The sequence below is a fragment of the Nanorana parkeri genome, unplaced genomic scaffold, assembly GCF_000935625.1.
Source record: "Nanorana parkeri isolate BGI_ZX_2015 unplaced genomic scaffold, ASM93562v1 scaffold22, whole genome shotgun sequence".
NCBI lineage: Eukaryota > Metazoa > Chordata > Amphibia > Anura > Dicroglossidae > Nanorana > Nanorana parkeri.
Genome location: NW_017306290.1, coordinates 228,598 through 246,881, shown reverse-complemented (window position 1 = coordinate 246,881; position 18,284 = coordinate 228,598). Strand labels below are relative to the sequence as shown.

Here is an 18,284-nt window from a genome sequence, read left to right as displayed (position 1 = left end):
TTTTTCTTTTTGCTTGATAAGTGGGGGGGGGGGGGGGGGGGGGGTGTTGGGGTGAAATATGCTGCTTTTCCTAAAATGTTTTAATGGTGAAAACTCAAGGTCTATAATCCTGATCCAGGTCTCACTATCTAGTAAGTCAATGACATGAAACATGAATGCTGCCATTCAAGTATCAATTCTGATCCTGCATACGTTTTCTAGACCAGTGACTCAGGTCCCTGGTGCCCACACTATGGCCCAGTAGACCACATAACATGTTCCCAGTCTCTGGATCCTGCAGTATGTCTCCATGCTCTGACTATCTCCTGTAATGCATTATGTCTGCAGTCTGTGGCAGTCTTTTGTAGCAATTTATACACTGAATCATATGTGCAGACCCTTGGTGATGCAAGGGTTGCAGTTGACTGCTCCTGAGCATGCACAATTTAGTAATGACAACTCTCAAATGTTCCTGCTAACAGTCTACATTTGCTGAAATTCCTCTTTATTTATTGTCAATCTAGTTCTGCACTCTGATGATGTAATCCAGTCCAAGGCAGCGCTTCTGATGTGAAAAGAGGGATTCATTGTAAAGATAGAATAAAACATTAGATTTTTTTTACCTCGCATATGTTATGCTCAAGAACACATTTAACATTATAGCAATGCCACATCTTCTATCATGTTCCAAAAATTAAAACACTTTAAGAAAATGATTCTTACCTTAATCCAAAAATGTGGGACTGCTCATAGTTAAATAAGGAGTTAATTTTGACAACTGAATCCACAACAACAAGCCGATCAAATATATCCTAAAACAATGTAAATAAAAGCAACATTTTAGACTATTTTTTTTAAATCATATCATAACAAGAAATTGTATTTTAGCTATTTCACTGACTTTTTACAGATTGTAATTAACAGAAAAGCATATTTTCCTGACCATTTATACTCATTTCATTTATAAGTGCTGTCATCTGGGTGCGTGGGTAGGGGTTAAAGCACTTTTTGCAAGACAACATTTGCACTTTCAAGAGCTGCAGTAGTGGATCAGGCTGACAGGGGAGGAAACAAAATAAGTATGCACTCACTGGGAGGCCTGCTGTCAAGAGAAACTCTTACTTTTCCTAGCCTAGTCAAAATCAACTAAACAATAAGGTGAAACTAGTCCCAAAGAGGTATGCATAAGATTATTTTCTGCCTAATAAAGTAATTGCAGATACTTTGAGTTGCCTACTCTTTTTGTTTTAAGATTTTTAATGGCCGACAGGGTTATTTTAAGCTCATAAATCCCATTACATAAATATAAACCATTGTTAGGTAGTTTAAAGGAGAACTATGAGGTGAGTGATTTTCACTCACCTCATAGTTCTAGCCGACCTGTGACAATGAGACTGTCACAGGTCGGCTCAGTAGATCGGGAGGTGAGCGAACATATACTGGCGTTCGCTCACCTCTCGATCCTGTCACAGCTCTCTGCCGTGACAGGGGAGGGGCTTGATACCCCCCTCCCCGCTCTGATCCGCCAGCGCTGACTGGCGGAACGGACGGGGGAGGGGGCGGTTACAGCTGGCTCTGCCTCTAGATAGGCAGAGCCAGCTGTCGGTCATGCAGCTGGGCAGATCCCGGCACAATTGTCAGGATCCGCTTCAGCTGCGGCGTCTCAGTATACAGCGAGCTACAGCTCGTTGTATACTGAGCCTAGGGTGACAGGAGGACGCTAGTTTGTGTCCTCCCGTTACCCTAAGGAGAACTATGGGGAAAAGCCCTGACCCCATAGTTCTCCTTTACGTGAAAGGTACAAGAAGGGCAAAACTGTAATTGCTTTTTTCACCAGTATCTCAATAGCCTACGGACACTTTTCCATTGCGCATTGGGGAAAATACTTAACCCCATAGTTCTCCTTTAACACTCCAACATCTATGGAAAGTTTAACCAGTTTTGGGCAGAATAACCGTTTAATTTAATCATATTACTACAGTTATATTTGATATACATTTATTTACTTAACAAAACAATAACGATTGAACTGTAAGCATATCAAGCCTTGCTTTGATAATATATCACAACAATAATATTCATTTCTACAAAATGATACTGCAGAAATAAATTCTATCTATATAGTACATTTAGATTTAATCCAGAGATGGTCTACCTGGACTAATTTATAGTTGCTCCCTGAAAGTGGTTTCTCCTCCGCAGAAAGAAAGAGAATTCACAATGTTATGATTTTTCTTTCAGATGAAGCCTATAACTCAGTGATGCCAGTCTGCTGTGACTGTGCAGTGCATTTGTGCTTTGCATCTGAATTTTGTGTCAGCATCACATAAAGCTATGAGTATTAAACAGCTAGAGAGAAGCTTCATGAATTACAAATGCCAAGCCATGTAATATGTAAATAAGCACAAACAGTAATACTAGCTACACTTGATGGATAAAGAATATGTGTTTAAGAAGCCATCAGTTGCATCAACACATAACTTCAAAAAAGTCTTGGACCAGTAAACAAACCTTGTATATACTGTATACGAATATATCAAATGCTTCTTCATTTAATCAAGCGTATTCAATTTTGCAGCACAAAAGCAAAAACACATAAGAAAACAATATATCTTTTCTTCTACTTAACCTACATACACTTCTTCATGGAAAGCTTAGTAGCATCGGACAATTAAAGTAGAATTGAATATCAATTTTAAAATGGGGAATTGTGAATACGTCTTAGCGTATAAATCACGATCTAAGTAACGAAGAGGGTCCAAATCCTCAAACAGGTGCTAAAGGACAAACAAATAAGCACATAAGCGCAAGCAACATGAGTCAGTGATGAGGGGAGAGGAAAATCTTCAGTGTATTGCACTTTTAGGGCTGCTCTAGCTGGTTAGGGAAACCACATAACTGAAATATAAAACACAGAGAGCACCTCCATCATGTAAAACCTTTCTAATGAACAAGAATAAAAACCAGTTGGATTTGTACTCACAAAAGGAGATAGAAATCAGGCATGAACAGATCACATAAAACAGACTTAGCCTGCCGGCTGTCAGTCATTCTTTGGTTGACGCGTTTCCGAGGTCACGCCTCCTTCATCAGAACCAAATGGTGCTAAAGGATATTAAATAATTGTGAATCTATCCCACTATGATCCAGACAGAAAGATGTTGCAATTGAAAGGCCAGAAAGTCGATCCAGGCGTTTTGGAGAGCAAGTCCATCCGAATCTTTAGGCCTTTCTAGTACATCAACTTTTAATCAAGGTAATTTCTGTTTCCAAATTGGATCTCTGAAGATGCTGTTAATTAGAGTAAAAGTTTTACCGGGAATCCATGTGGGAGAGTTATGTAACTGGAGCATCCATATAATTTTGATTAAATTCACTCCACTTGCAACTGAGAGAGGAAGTTTAACCCAAGATGTGCGCTGGGACTTAAATCTCTTTAGTAGTGGGTTCAAATTACCGTATTTTGCGCTCCTAAAGGTGCACCGAACCATGGGACGCAGGGAGGATACGGTTCTGACAGCTGCACTTAGTGATAGCTGAGACAGGTGGCGCTGCGATTACAGCGCCACGGTCTCAGTGATCTCACAGAGCAGAGGAAGAACGTATGTTCTTCGTCTGCTCTACGGACTCAATGGTAAGCTCCTTTGCCGTGGTCACAGGTCCCTCAGAGGAGCGGGGGACCCCGAAAACCACAGCGGGGTGGGGCACCGGACACGATCACCGCCGCCGCTCGATTTGATACAAGTGATCTGTATAGATCACTTGTATTAAACGAGCAGCGACTCCCACTGTACATTTAGCTCTGCTTGCCCGGAGCAGGGCTGAATGTACAAAAAAACTACTCGCCCAGCGCCCAAAACTGCATGTCCCAGGTGTCGGGCAATAGGGATTCGCTCCATAAGACGCACAGACATTTTTGCCCCCCTTTTGGGGGGAAAAAGTGCGTCTTATGGAGCGCAAAATACGGTGAGAGATTTTTTGCAAGACACGTAGATATATGTATGCCCAAATAGGAAATAGATGATTGGATCTGCAAATGGGACATGTTTGTAGCTAACGGGGTGGGTAAAGGGTCTATGGGAAGTAAATTAGATTTATCCCAATTAACTATTAGCCTAAATATTTTGCAAAGTCAATCAAATGGAGCATAACATTATGAAAAGAAGACTTAGTATCTGCCAAAAAAAGCAAGGTGTCTTCTGCATACTTTTTGTTCCTCTTGCAGGCCACGTTTAACGCCAACTATATCCGTAGAGTGCCAAACGAGAACCGCAAGGAGCTTAATGGCAAGGGCAAACAAAAAAGGTGATAAAGGGCATCCTTGCGTAGTACCTTGTTGTAGATCAAAAATAAAATAAAAAGAACCATTATTTTTTATTTTAGGGGAAATGTGATGGTATATAAGGCACAACCAACTACAAAATTGGGGGTCAAAGCCAAATGCTGAAAGAATGGCCCAAAGATAGCGCTACTCCATGCTGTCAAAAGCCTTGTTAATATCTAAAGCAAGCAGGGCCCTGTTTTATGGGTTGTCAATTGGGGCTTGCATATTCAGAAACACTCTGGATATTTACAGCAGTGGATTTAAACTACCAGATTGATCAAGGTGTATGATTGATGCAATGTTATTGGATAATCTGTGTGCCAGAATTTTCACATCAGTGTTGAGAAGGAAAATAAGCCTATATGACTCTGGGAAAAGGGGATTTTTTTATTTTGGCATTACAATAGTGGCGTCGTACATAATGCGGGGTAAACAGCCCCTAGAGAGGGCATCATTATATATCTGCAAAAGAGTGGGAAGAAGAGATTGCACATAACTTTTTATATACATCTATAGGAAAGCCATCAGGGCCAGGAGTAGCCCCGGGGCTGAGCATATTCCCACAACACAATATAAAATCGAATGGAATGCCCTAGCGTCCAACATTATCCATGTAATGATCGCTGTAATGATCGCTGCCGGGCCCTTAAACTGTCGGAACTCAGTCAGGCGTGTACCTACAGGGCATTCCGTAGCAGCTGCTCAACACAACCGCCTACACATGCATAAGTCAATCAGTAGATGGTGGGATCATCGATTGAGAAAGAGGTTGATAAAAACATGGCAACCCCTATCCCCTCCAGTGGCCCTTCAATTATCCTATGCAAGTCCAGCCCCCGCTCCTACCCATATCAGGTTAAGGCAATCCAACCACCCCACACCTTATCAAACTTCCGCGGGCATCCTCTGCGAATATAGGTCGCTTTGTAGAGATGCAGGGACGCATCAACAATACCCCTCCATTCTGCTGGAGTCGGAGGGTCTTTCCGTTTCCAATGCAGGACCACTTACTTGCTAGCGTAGAATAGTAGTACCCCAGTCATTATGCGGATGGTAGTGGCAGGGGCAACCTGTTCAGTAAGCCCCAGCAAGCACACCGAGATGGTTCGTGGTACAGGAATTGCAACAACCTGCGAGATAAATTCTGTGACCAATTGCCAGTATCTAGCAATCCCCGGACAGTCCCAGAAAATATGTCGAAAGTCAGCCGGCCGTGCCGAGCAGCGCCAGCAGGAGAAGGAGGTATCTCGGTAGATCCTAGCCAGTCTTGCAGGCGTGTAATAAACTCTGTGCAGTATTTTAAATTGCACGAGCCGGTCCCTAACCGACACCAAGTGAGAGAAGGGGTAGTCCCAGACCTCCTCCCAGGCATCGTCGGAAAGATCCGGCTCGTCCAATACCCATTTCGCCTTGCATGGGAGTCTATGGACCCCTGCCGTACCCGACAGGGCCTGGTACACAGTTGACAATGGTTTTCGGAGACCTACGCGCCTGAGCGCGGACTCAAGGGGCGTAACCGTGAGGGAGCAGTGCTGCCCCCCCATCTGCGCCTGAAAGGCATGACACAGCTGGAGGTATCGAAACAGGTAGCGATTAGGAAGACCATACTTCCCCCGTAGTTCTGCAAAGGAGGCAAGTGAACCGGCCAAAGTCAAGTCCCCCAATGTCCTAATATGCTTTTCTGGACAGATGTGAAAGTCAGGGAGAGACATAAAATGGCTCAATGCTGGATTATTCCACAGAGGGGCGTGCGGTGACATGTTTGTAGTGCCAGGGTAGAGGGACCCACATACATCAGTCCAGGCGCTAAGTGTCGTTTTCATAGGGGCCGTCAGTGGGTAGGGCGCCCCCGCCCCCCTATAGACCAACCCCGAGAGGGCGGCGTAGGACCCCATCAACGCCGCCTCCGTTACCACCGCAGCATCCCCCTCATCCGCAGTCAGCCAACGATGAGCCACCACCATCTGCCCCGCCTGGTAATACTTTTTAAGGTTAGGCAGAGCTAGGCCCCCCTGGGTCCATGGCTCCTGGAGAAGGCTAAGCCTCACCCGTGGAGTCCTGGAGTTCCATACAAAGGTGGAGAAGAGTCCATGCATCTGCCTAAAAAAAGCATTAGGGATACCTGTAGGGGTATTGCGCAAGAAATACAGCAAAACAGGGAGCACCTTCATTTTGATGAGATTGGTGCGACCAATGAGAGTCAGTGGAAGGTGCATCCACGCTTCGAGCCTGCGTTTAGTGGTCGAGAGTAAGGGAAGCACATTTAGTTTATAATAATCTCCCACATCTGCAGTAATGGTGACCCCCAGGTAAGTAATTCGGTCAACCCATCGAAGGGGAAGATTTGGGTCCGCCCGTGGGCGGGTCAACGGACCTAGAGGCAGGATATGGGACTTTGACCAGTTCACCCGCAGCCCCGAGAACACAGCAAACTCCTCCAGTATGGTCAACACTGTTCTCAGAGAAGAGTTAGCATCGGAAAGAAAAAGTATAAGATCGTCCGCGTATAACGCTAGTCTCTCCTCCACCCCTCCCACACGGATACCTGCAATATGCGGGGAGGATCTGAGGGCCACCGCCAGGGGTTCCATCACCAGAGCGAATAGTGCAGGTGACAATGGACAGCCCTGACGCGTGCCCCTCTCCACCTGAAAAGGTGCGGAGAGAGCATGACCAATCTTCAAGGCCGCTCTGGGGTTATTATACAATATATCTATCCAGCGTTGGAATTTAGGTCCAAAACCCATTGCATTCAACACCCGGGCCATGAATCCCCAATCCACCGAGTCGAATGCCTTTGCTATGTCCAGGGAAACCAATGCTCTACTACTCTCTACACCTTGTGTCAGATGGACATGTGTGAAAACCCGTCTTAGGTTGGTGTCCGTGGATTTACCAGGCATGAACCCCGTCTGGTCTATATTTACCAGGGAACCAATCACTCCCGACAGCCGAGTAGCCAGTATCTTATTGAGAATTTTTAGGTCCATATTTAGAAGAGCTATGGGGCGATAGGAGGCACATAGAAGAGGGTCCTTGCCGGGCTTGGGAAGGAGCACCACATGAGCATCCCGGAAGGAATCCAGGAACTCACCGGACACCAGAGCAGACGCATACAAGTCCCGAAGTCTGGGCGCCAGTTCTTCTGCATACATTTTATACCATTCCCCGGGCACGCCCTTCGTACCTGGCAATTTCCCATTAGGGAATGAGACAATCGCCGCCAGTACCTCGGGATATCTCTGCAGAAAAATCAGGGAAGAACCGGAGTTGCGCATTCCCACAGCACACTTCAGGAGACTTACGAGCTGCAGCCAGGATCCTGTCTCGGTCTCTGTAATTCAGGAGACGGGCCAAGAAGGAACGCGGGGGGCCCCGGCGGGGCTCTGCCCATGGGCACCCTGTGCGCCCGCACCACCAGAAACGTAGGGGGCAATGTGTCCATAGCCAGAACACGTTTGAACAGTTGTTCAGCAAACTGAACCGCATCTGTACCCTCCTCGCCCTCCGGGATACCCACAATGCGCACATTATTCCGCCGCATGCGGTTTTCAGCATCATCCACTTTTGCAGCCAGCGCCAGCACGGTATGTTGCAAATCCGTAAGCGTGGCGGTATGTCCCTGCACTTCATCCTCCACCTGCGACACCCTCGTCTCAGCAGTAGTGAGGCGCGTGCGGATTTTATCCAGGTCATGGCGAATTAGGGTGCATTCCGCCGCCAGGTGGTCAATCTTGGCCGTAAGGGTGACCTGGCACCCCTCTATTGCTGCCAGGATTGCGGAGGTCCCCGCTCCTTCCGGGGGTTGCAACCTCGTGTCCCCAGAGTTAGAGATCCGGGACGGCTCACCACTCACCCCCTCCACGCCGGCTCCCTCCATGTCCAGCAGCGGCAGGAGAGGCCCAGGAACGAGCACAGGGGAATCCAAGATGGTGCCGGCCTTCCCCGTGCCCTTCGCGTTTCGGGTGGATTTCCTTTGTGAAGTGGCACGTCTGCGGGACTTGGCGGACATAGATCTGCTCCCCAGTGAGTCCCACACAGGATAGAGGGTCAAGTGCTGCCAGGTAGAGCGGTAGGCAGGAGAAAAGCAGGATGTTACGAGCGGAGGCAACGGAGCTTCACGAGACACGTGCACTCAGGCTCACATCGCGGCCACGCCCCCCAGGGCCAGGAGCTTAACCATTTGGAAAGCTAGCTACCGTTTTTTCCAGTTCCTCCAGCGTAATGGAAACTTTCAAAACTTCTCCATCAGCATTTGATAGAGTGAGCAGCATAACACATTGCAAATAGGTCAGAAGTTCTGACTCATTATACTGGGCCATGGATGTATATAGGGATTTATAAAAATGGCAAAATACTTCTAAGATTTTCTCCCGATCGGAGTGAATGACACCCAAATGGTCAGAAATGGCCCCAATATATACATTGGGTTGTTGAGCTCGAGCTATCTGAGCCAAAAGCTTACCTGCGGCATCACCCTCAGCCCAGAACACCCGTTTTGTGAAAAACAATTTGTTTTGGGTCTTCTGATGTAGCAAGGTTCAAGGTGATTCTGGGCACATTGCCATTCTTGGTGGGTGAGGTTGGAGGGCTATATCTACCTCGTGCCTAGTTGTAGTTTCAATAAAACTAATATGTTTAATGAAGAGTCCTTCAATAGGCTTTCAATGTGTCCCATGCAGTGCCAATAGATGCAGAGGTAGCATTTAGACAGAAAAAAATAAAATGTCATCCTCCAGCGATGCACATTCTTTTACTAAAGGTCAACCAGAAAGGATATAGACGCCAGGAAGCTGAGAACAGCCATTGACCCAGCTAAAGTAGAAAAGATAACATAGAATGGTCTGAAAGGCATCTAGGTTGAATTACAACTGATTTAGTGTAAGGCAAAAGCCCAGAAGTCCCTAAAGCATAATCAATATGAGATAAAGTATTGTATGAGTTCTAGAGTGGCAGGTATGCTGTAGGTCTGAGGGGTGCGACAAACGCCACAGATCTATTAAGCCCATCTCTGAACATAGTTTGCTAAAAGCTGTTGCAGAGGAAGAATCAGTATCCGCATTGCTAGGAAACTTATCCATAGAGGGATTCATAAGGTTACTAAAGTCCCCTAGAACTAGAACATGGGTAATTTATCAGCCAGGAATTTATCAGCCAAGATCTTTAAGTGCATCTTAGGAGAATGGTGGCGGGATATAGATATTAACAATAATACATTCCAGTTCAAATATACGACCATGGAGAAATAAGTAACGACCAGCTTGATCTATTTTTACCTTTATACAGGAGAAAGATATATTTCTATGTATAAGTGTGGAGACTCCACGTGCATACGAGTGCAAGTTGACAGAAACGCCTGTCAAGTAAGCTACAAGTATCTGGAGTTGTATGTGCTACCTGTAGACAGATAATGGAAGGTTTGTCATGAAGTATATATTCGAAAATAGAATGTCTCTTTACGGCATCACCAAGGCCTCTCACGCTCCAGGAGACTAATTTAACTAAGTGATCAGGCATATCCTAAGAAAAACAAATGGCAATGTGTAAGGAGCACCAAAAACAAAAACACGCTGCATAGAAAACTGTCCAGAGAGTGTGGCTTTATGCAAGATCAAGTGAGGAGAATAAATGATAGTAAAAGAGTAAAGAGAAAAACAGTAAAAATTAAAACAAACTATCAAAACTGTCTACACAGGGAAATCTTCGAGGGTAAATAGCATCAAGCAGATCCACTACTAAAAACAGCAAGGAGGAGAATAGTGGCAGTCTGAAGTGGTGCAATAGTGCCAATATTGTGTGAAAAAGAGAACTTCACAAAACAGGAAAAATAGTGAAGAGGTTACCAAATGGAAATGCGACAGGTTGCAGGTAGATGTAGTCAAAAAGCCCTTCTAAGAGCAAGCACGGCACAGTCAGGTGTTATGTGACTGACGATTGGCATACTTATCCAGCCAGAATGAAGCTTGAGAGGAAGCCTCAAAGAAGTGTGCCTCTCCATCCGCAATAACTCGTAGCTTTGCTGGGTAGATCAGAGAATAGGAGAGATGTAGCTTTTGGAGGTGTTTCTTAACATCTTGGAATTTTGTGCATCATTGTTGAACTACCTGAGAGAAGTCGGGGAATAGCATGACTTTTGAGCCCGCCATAGGCATCTCTCCTAATTCTCTGGCTGACTGTTCTCAATAAGTCTAAAGTTAACTGGTCTTTGTAAGTTAACCACTCATCTCAACTGGTAGTTTTTATTTTTCTCTTCCAAAAAAAGTAAAAAATAATATAGGCACATCCATGACTAATAGTGGTGTTACTATGGCATCTGTGTTCAATGCAGTGAATATTTAACAGCAATAGATTATGTCAAATCACCCTATTCCTGGTGTCTAAATATTATGTACAATGCTTATTATAGAACAGTTTTCATTTAAAAAATAATGGAGTGTTCTTGGTGTGACAGATAAATAAAGCCGTTGGAAAGTAAGGTCAAACAGAACAAGTATGATTGCTACATTTCTCTTTTGTTTGGTGTAGATTGCTTTTCATGGCACAACAAAGACAGCAAAACCTACACCAATATAATATTAACTCAGCACTTAGAATACATAAATGACTGTTAACAGTATGTTGTGTCATGGTTAATTTACCCATTTACTCAGTAATTTACAAACTCGCACAACGTCTATTACCAACGTAAGCATAATCTAAATAGGTATTGTACATTTCTACCTCTAATGGACAGATGTTGTTGTGTCCTGTTATTTAGTTATTTTATCTCTCTGTCAGTGTTGAAATGTAATCCATAGGTCTAGCTCCTGTCTGAGTTTAAGGCTGACAAATGACACTCTACAACATCTGAAGAAGGATAAACCCAAAAATTAACAAAGCATTTAATTTGTTTCCATTCTAATCAAGACAGCATCTTTGTTTTATGATATAGTCTGTTATCAGCACAGATATCAGACAAGAGACCAAATGGCCTTACTGCACGATACTTAACCTAACACACACACATACACACACACACCAAATCAGCCTGAAGCCCCTCCTATTATAAGTTACAGCTCACAAGTGGCTGTTTAATTAAGTTAAGCTCAGGCTGTCCAACTAGGGGCATCTACAAATTCCCTGCTGAGGACACTCCTCTCTGACTTTGAGCTCCTCCCCTGTCCAGCTTTATTGTCCTTGGCTACTATCCCATTCCCAGCACTGTGTGAGCAGGGGACAATAAAAAACACAAGAGCGCAATAACCTTGATGATATATGTTTTAGAGACTGCCTGTCTCTGTGTCAAGAAAAGGGGAAAAAAGAGACACTTACATGCCTTAATGGCCCCTCATCCCGTCCCTAGGATTCACATGTAAGTGTCTCTTGTTTCTCTTTTCTTGACACAGAGACAGGCAGTCTCTATAACATACACCATCAAGGTTATTGTGCTCTTGTGTTTTTTATTGTTGTAGTATGTACAGGCATTCTCCTCCAGGTTTTCAGAGCTGCATACCACATAGCTCACATACCACACATATTTTACATGGCATTTTTTTTGAGAGCACTGAATATTGTTCTGTTTTTAAAAAAAAATAGAAACAGACAGCAGGTGTGCAATACAACAGTTATCCATATTTGTTGTAATGCATACCTGCTGTGTGCTGTTACAGCCAGCACCCTCAAGTCCTGCTCACAGCACACCCTTCCCACTTCTCCCCCAACAACAGCACATGCCCCTAGCACACAGGAATGAAAAATAAGAGGGAAAGATGAAAAAAAGACCACTGAGTTCAAGTAACCATATTAAATAAGTGCTGAAATAGCAGATTTTTTTTACCAGTGTTATTTTACAAGTCAGCTGGTCTCAAAAACTGCTATGTGCCGCCCCCCAACCGCACAGAGACATCTGGGACCAAGTGCTATGCTCAGGAGCCAAAACAATCTGCTTCTGGGCTTTCTATGCTTCTAAAGCTTACTACATGAGAGCGTGCCGTAAAAGCAAATGTAAACATTTAGCATTCTGTTTACATGGGTAGTGTAGTAAAATCATGAGTGACATCACAGCACTTCCTCTGAGCACAGAGGTTAGGAAAGAGCTGTTACAACTCTGTCTAGTGCCTCCCTGCAGAAGCAGATCACTTCCAACAGTGATCTATTTTGCAAGGTAGGGGGTGGGGAGCTGTGGTCTCTACTGACCAGATCCAGAACCACCATGACAAAAGTGTGATAAAATAAGTAAGATAAAAAAGTGTAAAAAATAGAAAAATATACGTTATATAGCCCAGAAAAATAAAGTATTCTCTTTCCAGAGTAATCCCCAGGTCACAACAATGTTCCATAGTCTGGATGACATCTGCATTCATTGTACACATTCTCACATAAGTGACTATAATGCCATTCAAATTTTTAGCAATCACAAACCTGTGAAAAAAATTGCTAACCTGCTAATTTGAGCCTTTGTCAAGCCAACTTAGAGGGTTATTCATAAAGAAGCCGAAGGATCTAGTCATAGCTTCGGCTGATCCTTCGGCTCACTTCGGCCGCCAGAGACCTTCGGTTCAGTCGAACCGAATTCACAATAGCCCGTACAGCAGCCGAGTCAAACTTTTTAGCCATAGTCACAGCCGAAGCAGGGAGAACTGTCTGCCGAAGGAGAAATGACCCGAGGACACTGGGCTGTCATTAAATGACAAGTTGGCAAAGCCATCCGTGACATTGCGGCTGACTCCACCTATTTGTCTTAATTTGTCCAGGACCTGCGAGAAGACTCTGACAGGTGACGGACAAATGTAAAAAGTTGGGCAGAGCTAGCGGTGTTGTCAGCCGCTAGCTCTGACCAATTGTTTATATTTTGACAGCATCTGTCAAGAGTCTTCATTGTGCGCGGGAGTTCGTTACATGAGGTCGGGTTGGTGGGCGATGGGTTTTGTCTTTACTTTGATGAGTTATCAAGGGGTAATCCAGTAGACCCCTGGATTATGTCATTGGATCAATTTTAGGGATTTAGTTTTTTAATAATAAAAGAATTGTCAAAAATGTAGTTAATGGAGTATCCCGATGCAAATAATCCCCCCTGCCCGCAGACCTCCACAACCAACACCCCAGGATTGTGAAGAAGATGCCCGAGTCCCCATAGGCACAGGGACAAGGTGCTTTTTGGGGGCGGGGGGAGGGGATGTGACTTAGTATGGTTCCATGCCAGGTCTGGTTGGGAATTTTAGGGGTACATTTTTTTACTTGGGATCCCTCCTAACTTTCCTACCAGACCTAATGGCCTAATGGGTATGGTATGGATCAGGAGCGAGACCCCACACTGTTGTTTTTTTCTTCTTCTTTCTTTTAATAACTTCAGCAGCCGAGTGAATAACCCCCTTGATCTTATCTTAATGTTATGCTAACGATTTACGCACACAGTTTTTCCTTCCATGAGTATGTTGCACTGTAGTGATAAAATGCAAATAAAGCTCTCCTAAAGTAAAATGCATACCCCTGATAAATGTATGTAAATGTATGAATGTAAACAAATTAATTTAAAAAAATTGTAAAAATTAAAGATGAAAGAAGAAAAAACCCAAAGTTCCCCGCCCCCACATACAACGCAAACACGCGTCGGATGCACCTAAGTGCAAAAACGCGCCACACATGTTACATATCGTCACGAGTGTCAGAGTGAGAGCAATAATTCTAGGCACATCAATCACTGTTAACACTAAACTGATGAGCAGTAAAAGCGTTTAAAGCATCGCCTATGGGGAATTTTGGTTATTGTCGTTTTTTGCGGTTTCACGGACACACGCAATTTTAAGGCTTGACATGTTTGGTATCAATTTACCTGGCATGACCACATCTTTGATATTTTACCCAACAAATTAAGTATTTTTTTACTGTTTGTGTGCACTAAATTTAATTTTAGTGTATTTTAGCCTAAAAATACTTGTTTGATAAACATTTGCGCAAACACCGTGCAACGTAAAAAATAGCAACTAGCATCTTTTTATTCTACGGGGCCTCTGCTTTCAGAAAATATACAATTGTTTGGGGGTCTGAAGCTGTTTTCTAGCCACAAATTCAGACTTTATCATGTGTGTACAAATGTAAGAAAATGCTCCCGAAAGCAAGTGGTTAAGGAAAAATGCATTTATTTTTCAATTTTTTTTTACTATTACGAATACAAATCAATTAAATAAACCCTATAATTCCAAATTTGATACCAAATTAAAGTCCTAGCTGTCTCAACCTAAAACCCAAAAGGCAGAACCGAGGCATTGCCTAAAAAAAAAAAAAATGCTCTGGGGCTCAGGGGAATGTAGTGAGAAAAAGGCCTGGTGACAAGGTTAAATAGACTTAAATAATATTTCCCATTGTGTCTATTTAAATTACAGTAACTCATAATTTTCATTGATTATTCCCTTTTTTAATACATTATTATTGGAATTTAAAAAGGAGAATTATGGGGGTGAGTGAAAAACAATAATTTCCATAATTCAAGCCGACTTGTGATACTGAAGCTGCCACAGGTCAGCTCTATTGATCGGGAAGTCAGCAAACACATACTGCGGCACGGCTCAGCGCTCTCAGCATACACCAGGCAATAGCCCACTATATACTAAGTTTGGGTCACTGGAGGATATTAGTTTATGTCCTCCTGTTATCCTGAAGAGAACTATGGCCAAAAGGGTTTAACTTACTTTTTTAGTGCAGTGTCATAGGTTTTGGAAGAATTTAGGGGGCCCTGGTCTCAGGAAGGCTCAGAACTGCTTTAGTGCTTTCTCACCATACTCCATATAATTATACTGTCTCATTGTTAAACTTGTCCTCCATAGGGGAGAAAACTGTAAATATGCAACACTGCAGGTATCACCCTAAATGCATCGGGCTGAGTAAAACAAAAACAAATAGGTGACAACTGATGAATTTATAAATAAATGAAAAAACTATGACAGACTATAAATATGTATGCACAAATCTGAATAGCATATTTAGTGGGTAGTTGGCTATTTTGCTCTACACAAGGCTAGGCCCAAAGCAACCAGTAAACCTAATCAATTAAAAAACTCTTCGAACTTTAAATATGGACCACAGGTTTAAATGTAAATTAAAACCATCTTCTATAACATTGGACATACCATGTTTGCAAGTACAAAGCCCATAAATGCAGGCCCCAAAAAAGCAGGAATTGTTTTCAAAATTGCACTGGGATTACATTATATATGCAGTTTAGATGCAAACAGCACTTATCTAAGTTATCCATTACATTTTAATAGTTAAAAAAAAAAAAAAAAATCACATAGTAAATAATGCAAGACTAATTGGTTTCCACAGCTGAGAGCACAGAAAACAGATATTTGTATAAAGCTATTATAACTTACAACAAAGCAAGAGGGAACTTCACGGAGGGAGTATTCACTCTTTGATGGCAAGACTTGCTTTCCTAGCAGCTCATAAACAGCAGGGTATGATGACAAATTCACCATTGCTAGAAAAGACTTGATATTAAAAAAAAAAAAAAAAAAAAGTTAAAAATTGAAAATGTGTTCTATTTGGGAAAAAGAGCAGCTCCACTAAGAAAAGATTGATTGAGTGATAACTGAATGCAAAAATAACACTTACCCCTGCATTACCATTTACCATCTGGCAGTCATAGGCAAAATCTATGGGGAATCTCTGATGCCAAGCAAGAGGAAAGCATAAGACTAGTGTATTACTGAAGAAAATGAACCGATTACCTAGGATGTTGCATTAGTGAAACAGGGTTTTCTCACTCCATGTCACCAATCTTTTCTTAGTAGAATTCTTTATAATGTTACATATTTCTTCACAATAGCAATACTCTTAGTAACATTTACTTACTAAATACTTACTAAATGTAAGCATTTACTTACTTGATAGATAGATAGATAGATAGATAGATAGATAGATAGATAGATAGATAGATAGATAGATAGATAGATAGATAGATAGATATATATACACACAGTTGGGCAAAAAAGTTTAGTCAGCCAGCAAGTTCTCCCACTTAAAAAGATGAGAGAGGCCTGTAATTGGCATCATAGGTAGACCTCAACTATGAGAGACAAAATGAGAAAACAAAATCCAGACAAATCTTGCTTTGCAGGCAAAAAAAGCTGACATATGCATTTAGCTAAGCAAATAGGAGAGAGCATTCCATTGGATAAATGTTATGATCTGGGGTTGCTTTAGTTGGTCAAGTCTAGGATCAGCATCGTTATATCCCCAAAAAATTAGGTCAGCTGTCTACCTGAATATACTGAACGACCCTGACAGCACATTGGGCACATTCAAAGATGACAATGACAGGATTTATCTCGCTCAAAGAGTGATTCAGGGAGCATGATACATAATTTTCACACATGGCTTGGCCACCAGAGTGGCCACCATCTCCCTGCTCCCATTTACCTCCAAACTTCTTGAACGGCTGGTCTACAACAGCATGGGACGCCACCTTACCACTAACAATTAACCTGTAACAATTAACTTGTTTCAATCTGGCTTTTGTCCACAACACTCCACTGAAACTGCCCTCCTAAAATTTACCAACGATCTACTAACTGCTAAAACCTATGGCCCCTACTCTATAATCATACTTTTAAAGCTTTCTGCTGCCTTTGACACAGTTGACCACCTGCTTCTCCTTAATAAACTGCAATCCCTTGGCCTCCAAGACTCTGCTTTCTTATGGTTCACCTCCTACCTATCTCAGTGCACTTTCAGTGCCACCTACAATTCTACCTCCTCCTCTCCCTGTTTCTGTGGGGGTCCCCAGAGGGTCTGTCCTTGGGTCCTTTCTATTCTCTGTCTCCACTTATTCCCTATGTCAATTGATAGCCTCCCATGGCTTCCTATACCATCTTTATGCTGATGATACCCAAATCTATCTCTCCACTGCTCAGCTCACCCCCTCTGTCTCTTCACGTATCTCTAATCTACTCACTGATATCTCAGCATGGATGTCACACCACTAATTCAAACTCAATCTGTCAAAAACTGAGCTTGAAATATTGTCTCCTCTCCGTGTTCCCTCCCCCAACTTCCCCATCACAATCAACAGCACTACGATCAACCACTCCCATCAAGCCAGGGTACTCAGTGTAATCCTTAACTCTGAGCTCTCCTTTCAGCCCCACATCCAATCACTATCCAAATCTTGCCGACTCAACCTCCATAACATTTCTCAAATATGCCCCTTTTTAACAAACCAAACCACAAAGCTTCTAATTCACTCCCTTACAATCTCTCACCTTGACTACTGCAACTCCCTCCTTGTTGGCCTACCACTAAACAGGCTGCCCCCCCATTCAATCCATTGTGACTGCTGCTGCCAGACTCATCCACCTTACCAACCGTTCATCGTCTGCCACCCCTATCTGCCAATCCCCCCACTGGCTCCCAATTGCCCAACGAATAAAATTCAAAATACTAACAACAATAGACAAAGCCATATACAACTCCACCCCAACCTACATCACCAACCTTATCTCAAAATATTAACCAAAGCCTCCTCTCCGCTCCTCTCAAGATCTCCTGCTCTCTAATTACCTCCTCCCATGGTCGCCTCTAGGACTTCTCCAGTGTCCCCCATCCTCTGGAACTCCTTGACCCAATCTGTCTGCCTTTAGGCGATCCTTAAAAACCCATCTCTTCAGGGAAGCATATCTCATCTCAACATAGCTGCCTGTTTACTTCTTCCAATAACTCAATCTAAACAAATATTACCTTTTGTATCACTTGCCCCTCCTACTAGATTGTAAGCTCTCACGAGTAGGGCCCTCCTAACCCTATTGTACTGTATTGTAAATTGTATTACAAATGAACTGTCTCTTACATTTTGTAAAGTGCTGCACAAATTGTTGGCGCTATATGAATCCTTAATAATAATAATGCAAGTCTGGAATGGAAATAAATTTGACAGTGCATAAGCTTATCGAAACAATGCCATGGCATATGCATAAATTGTAATCAAAGCTAAAAGCAGCCCAACAAA

At 43.0% G+C, this 18,284-nt stretch overlaps 1 protein-coding gene across 1 annotated transcript in view; it reads right to left on the bottom strand.

Annotated features, from left to right (window-relative positions):
• The window catches only part of TBC1D32 (TBC1 domain family member 32), a 232,910-nt gene that overhangs the window by 99,029 nt on the left and 115,597 nt on the right, over positions 1-18,284 (bottom strand). Inside the window, exons 22-23 of the mRNA XM_018563470.1 lie at positions 15,652-15,778; positions 703-791 (exon numbers count right to left, since the gene is read on the bottom strand). Of these exons, the coding sequence (XP_018418972.1) occupies positions 703-791; positions 15,652-15,778 (216 nt within the window). The remainder of the gene's footprint in view (positions 1-702; positions 792-15,651; positions 15,779-18,284) is intronic.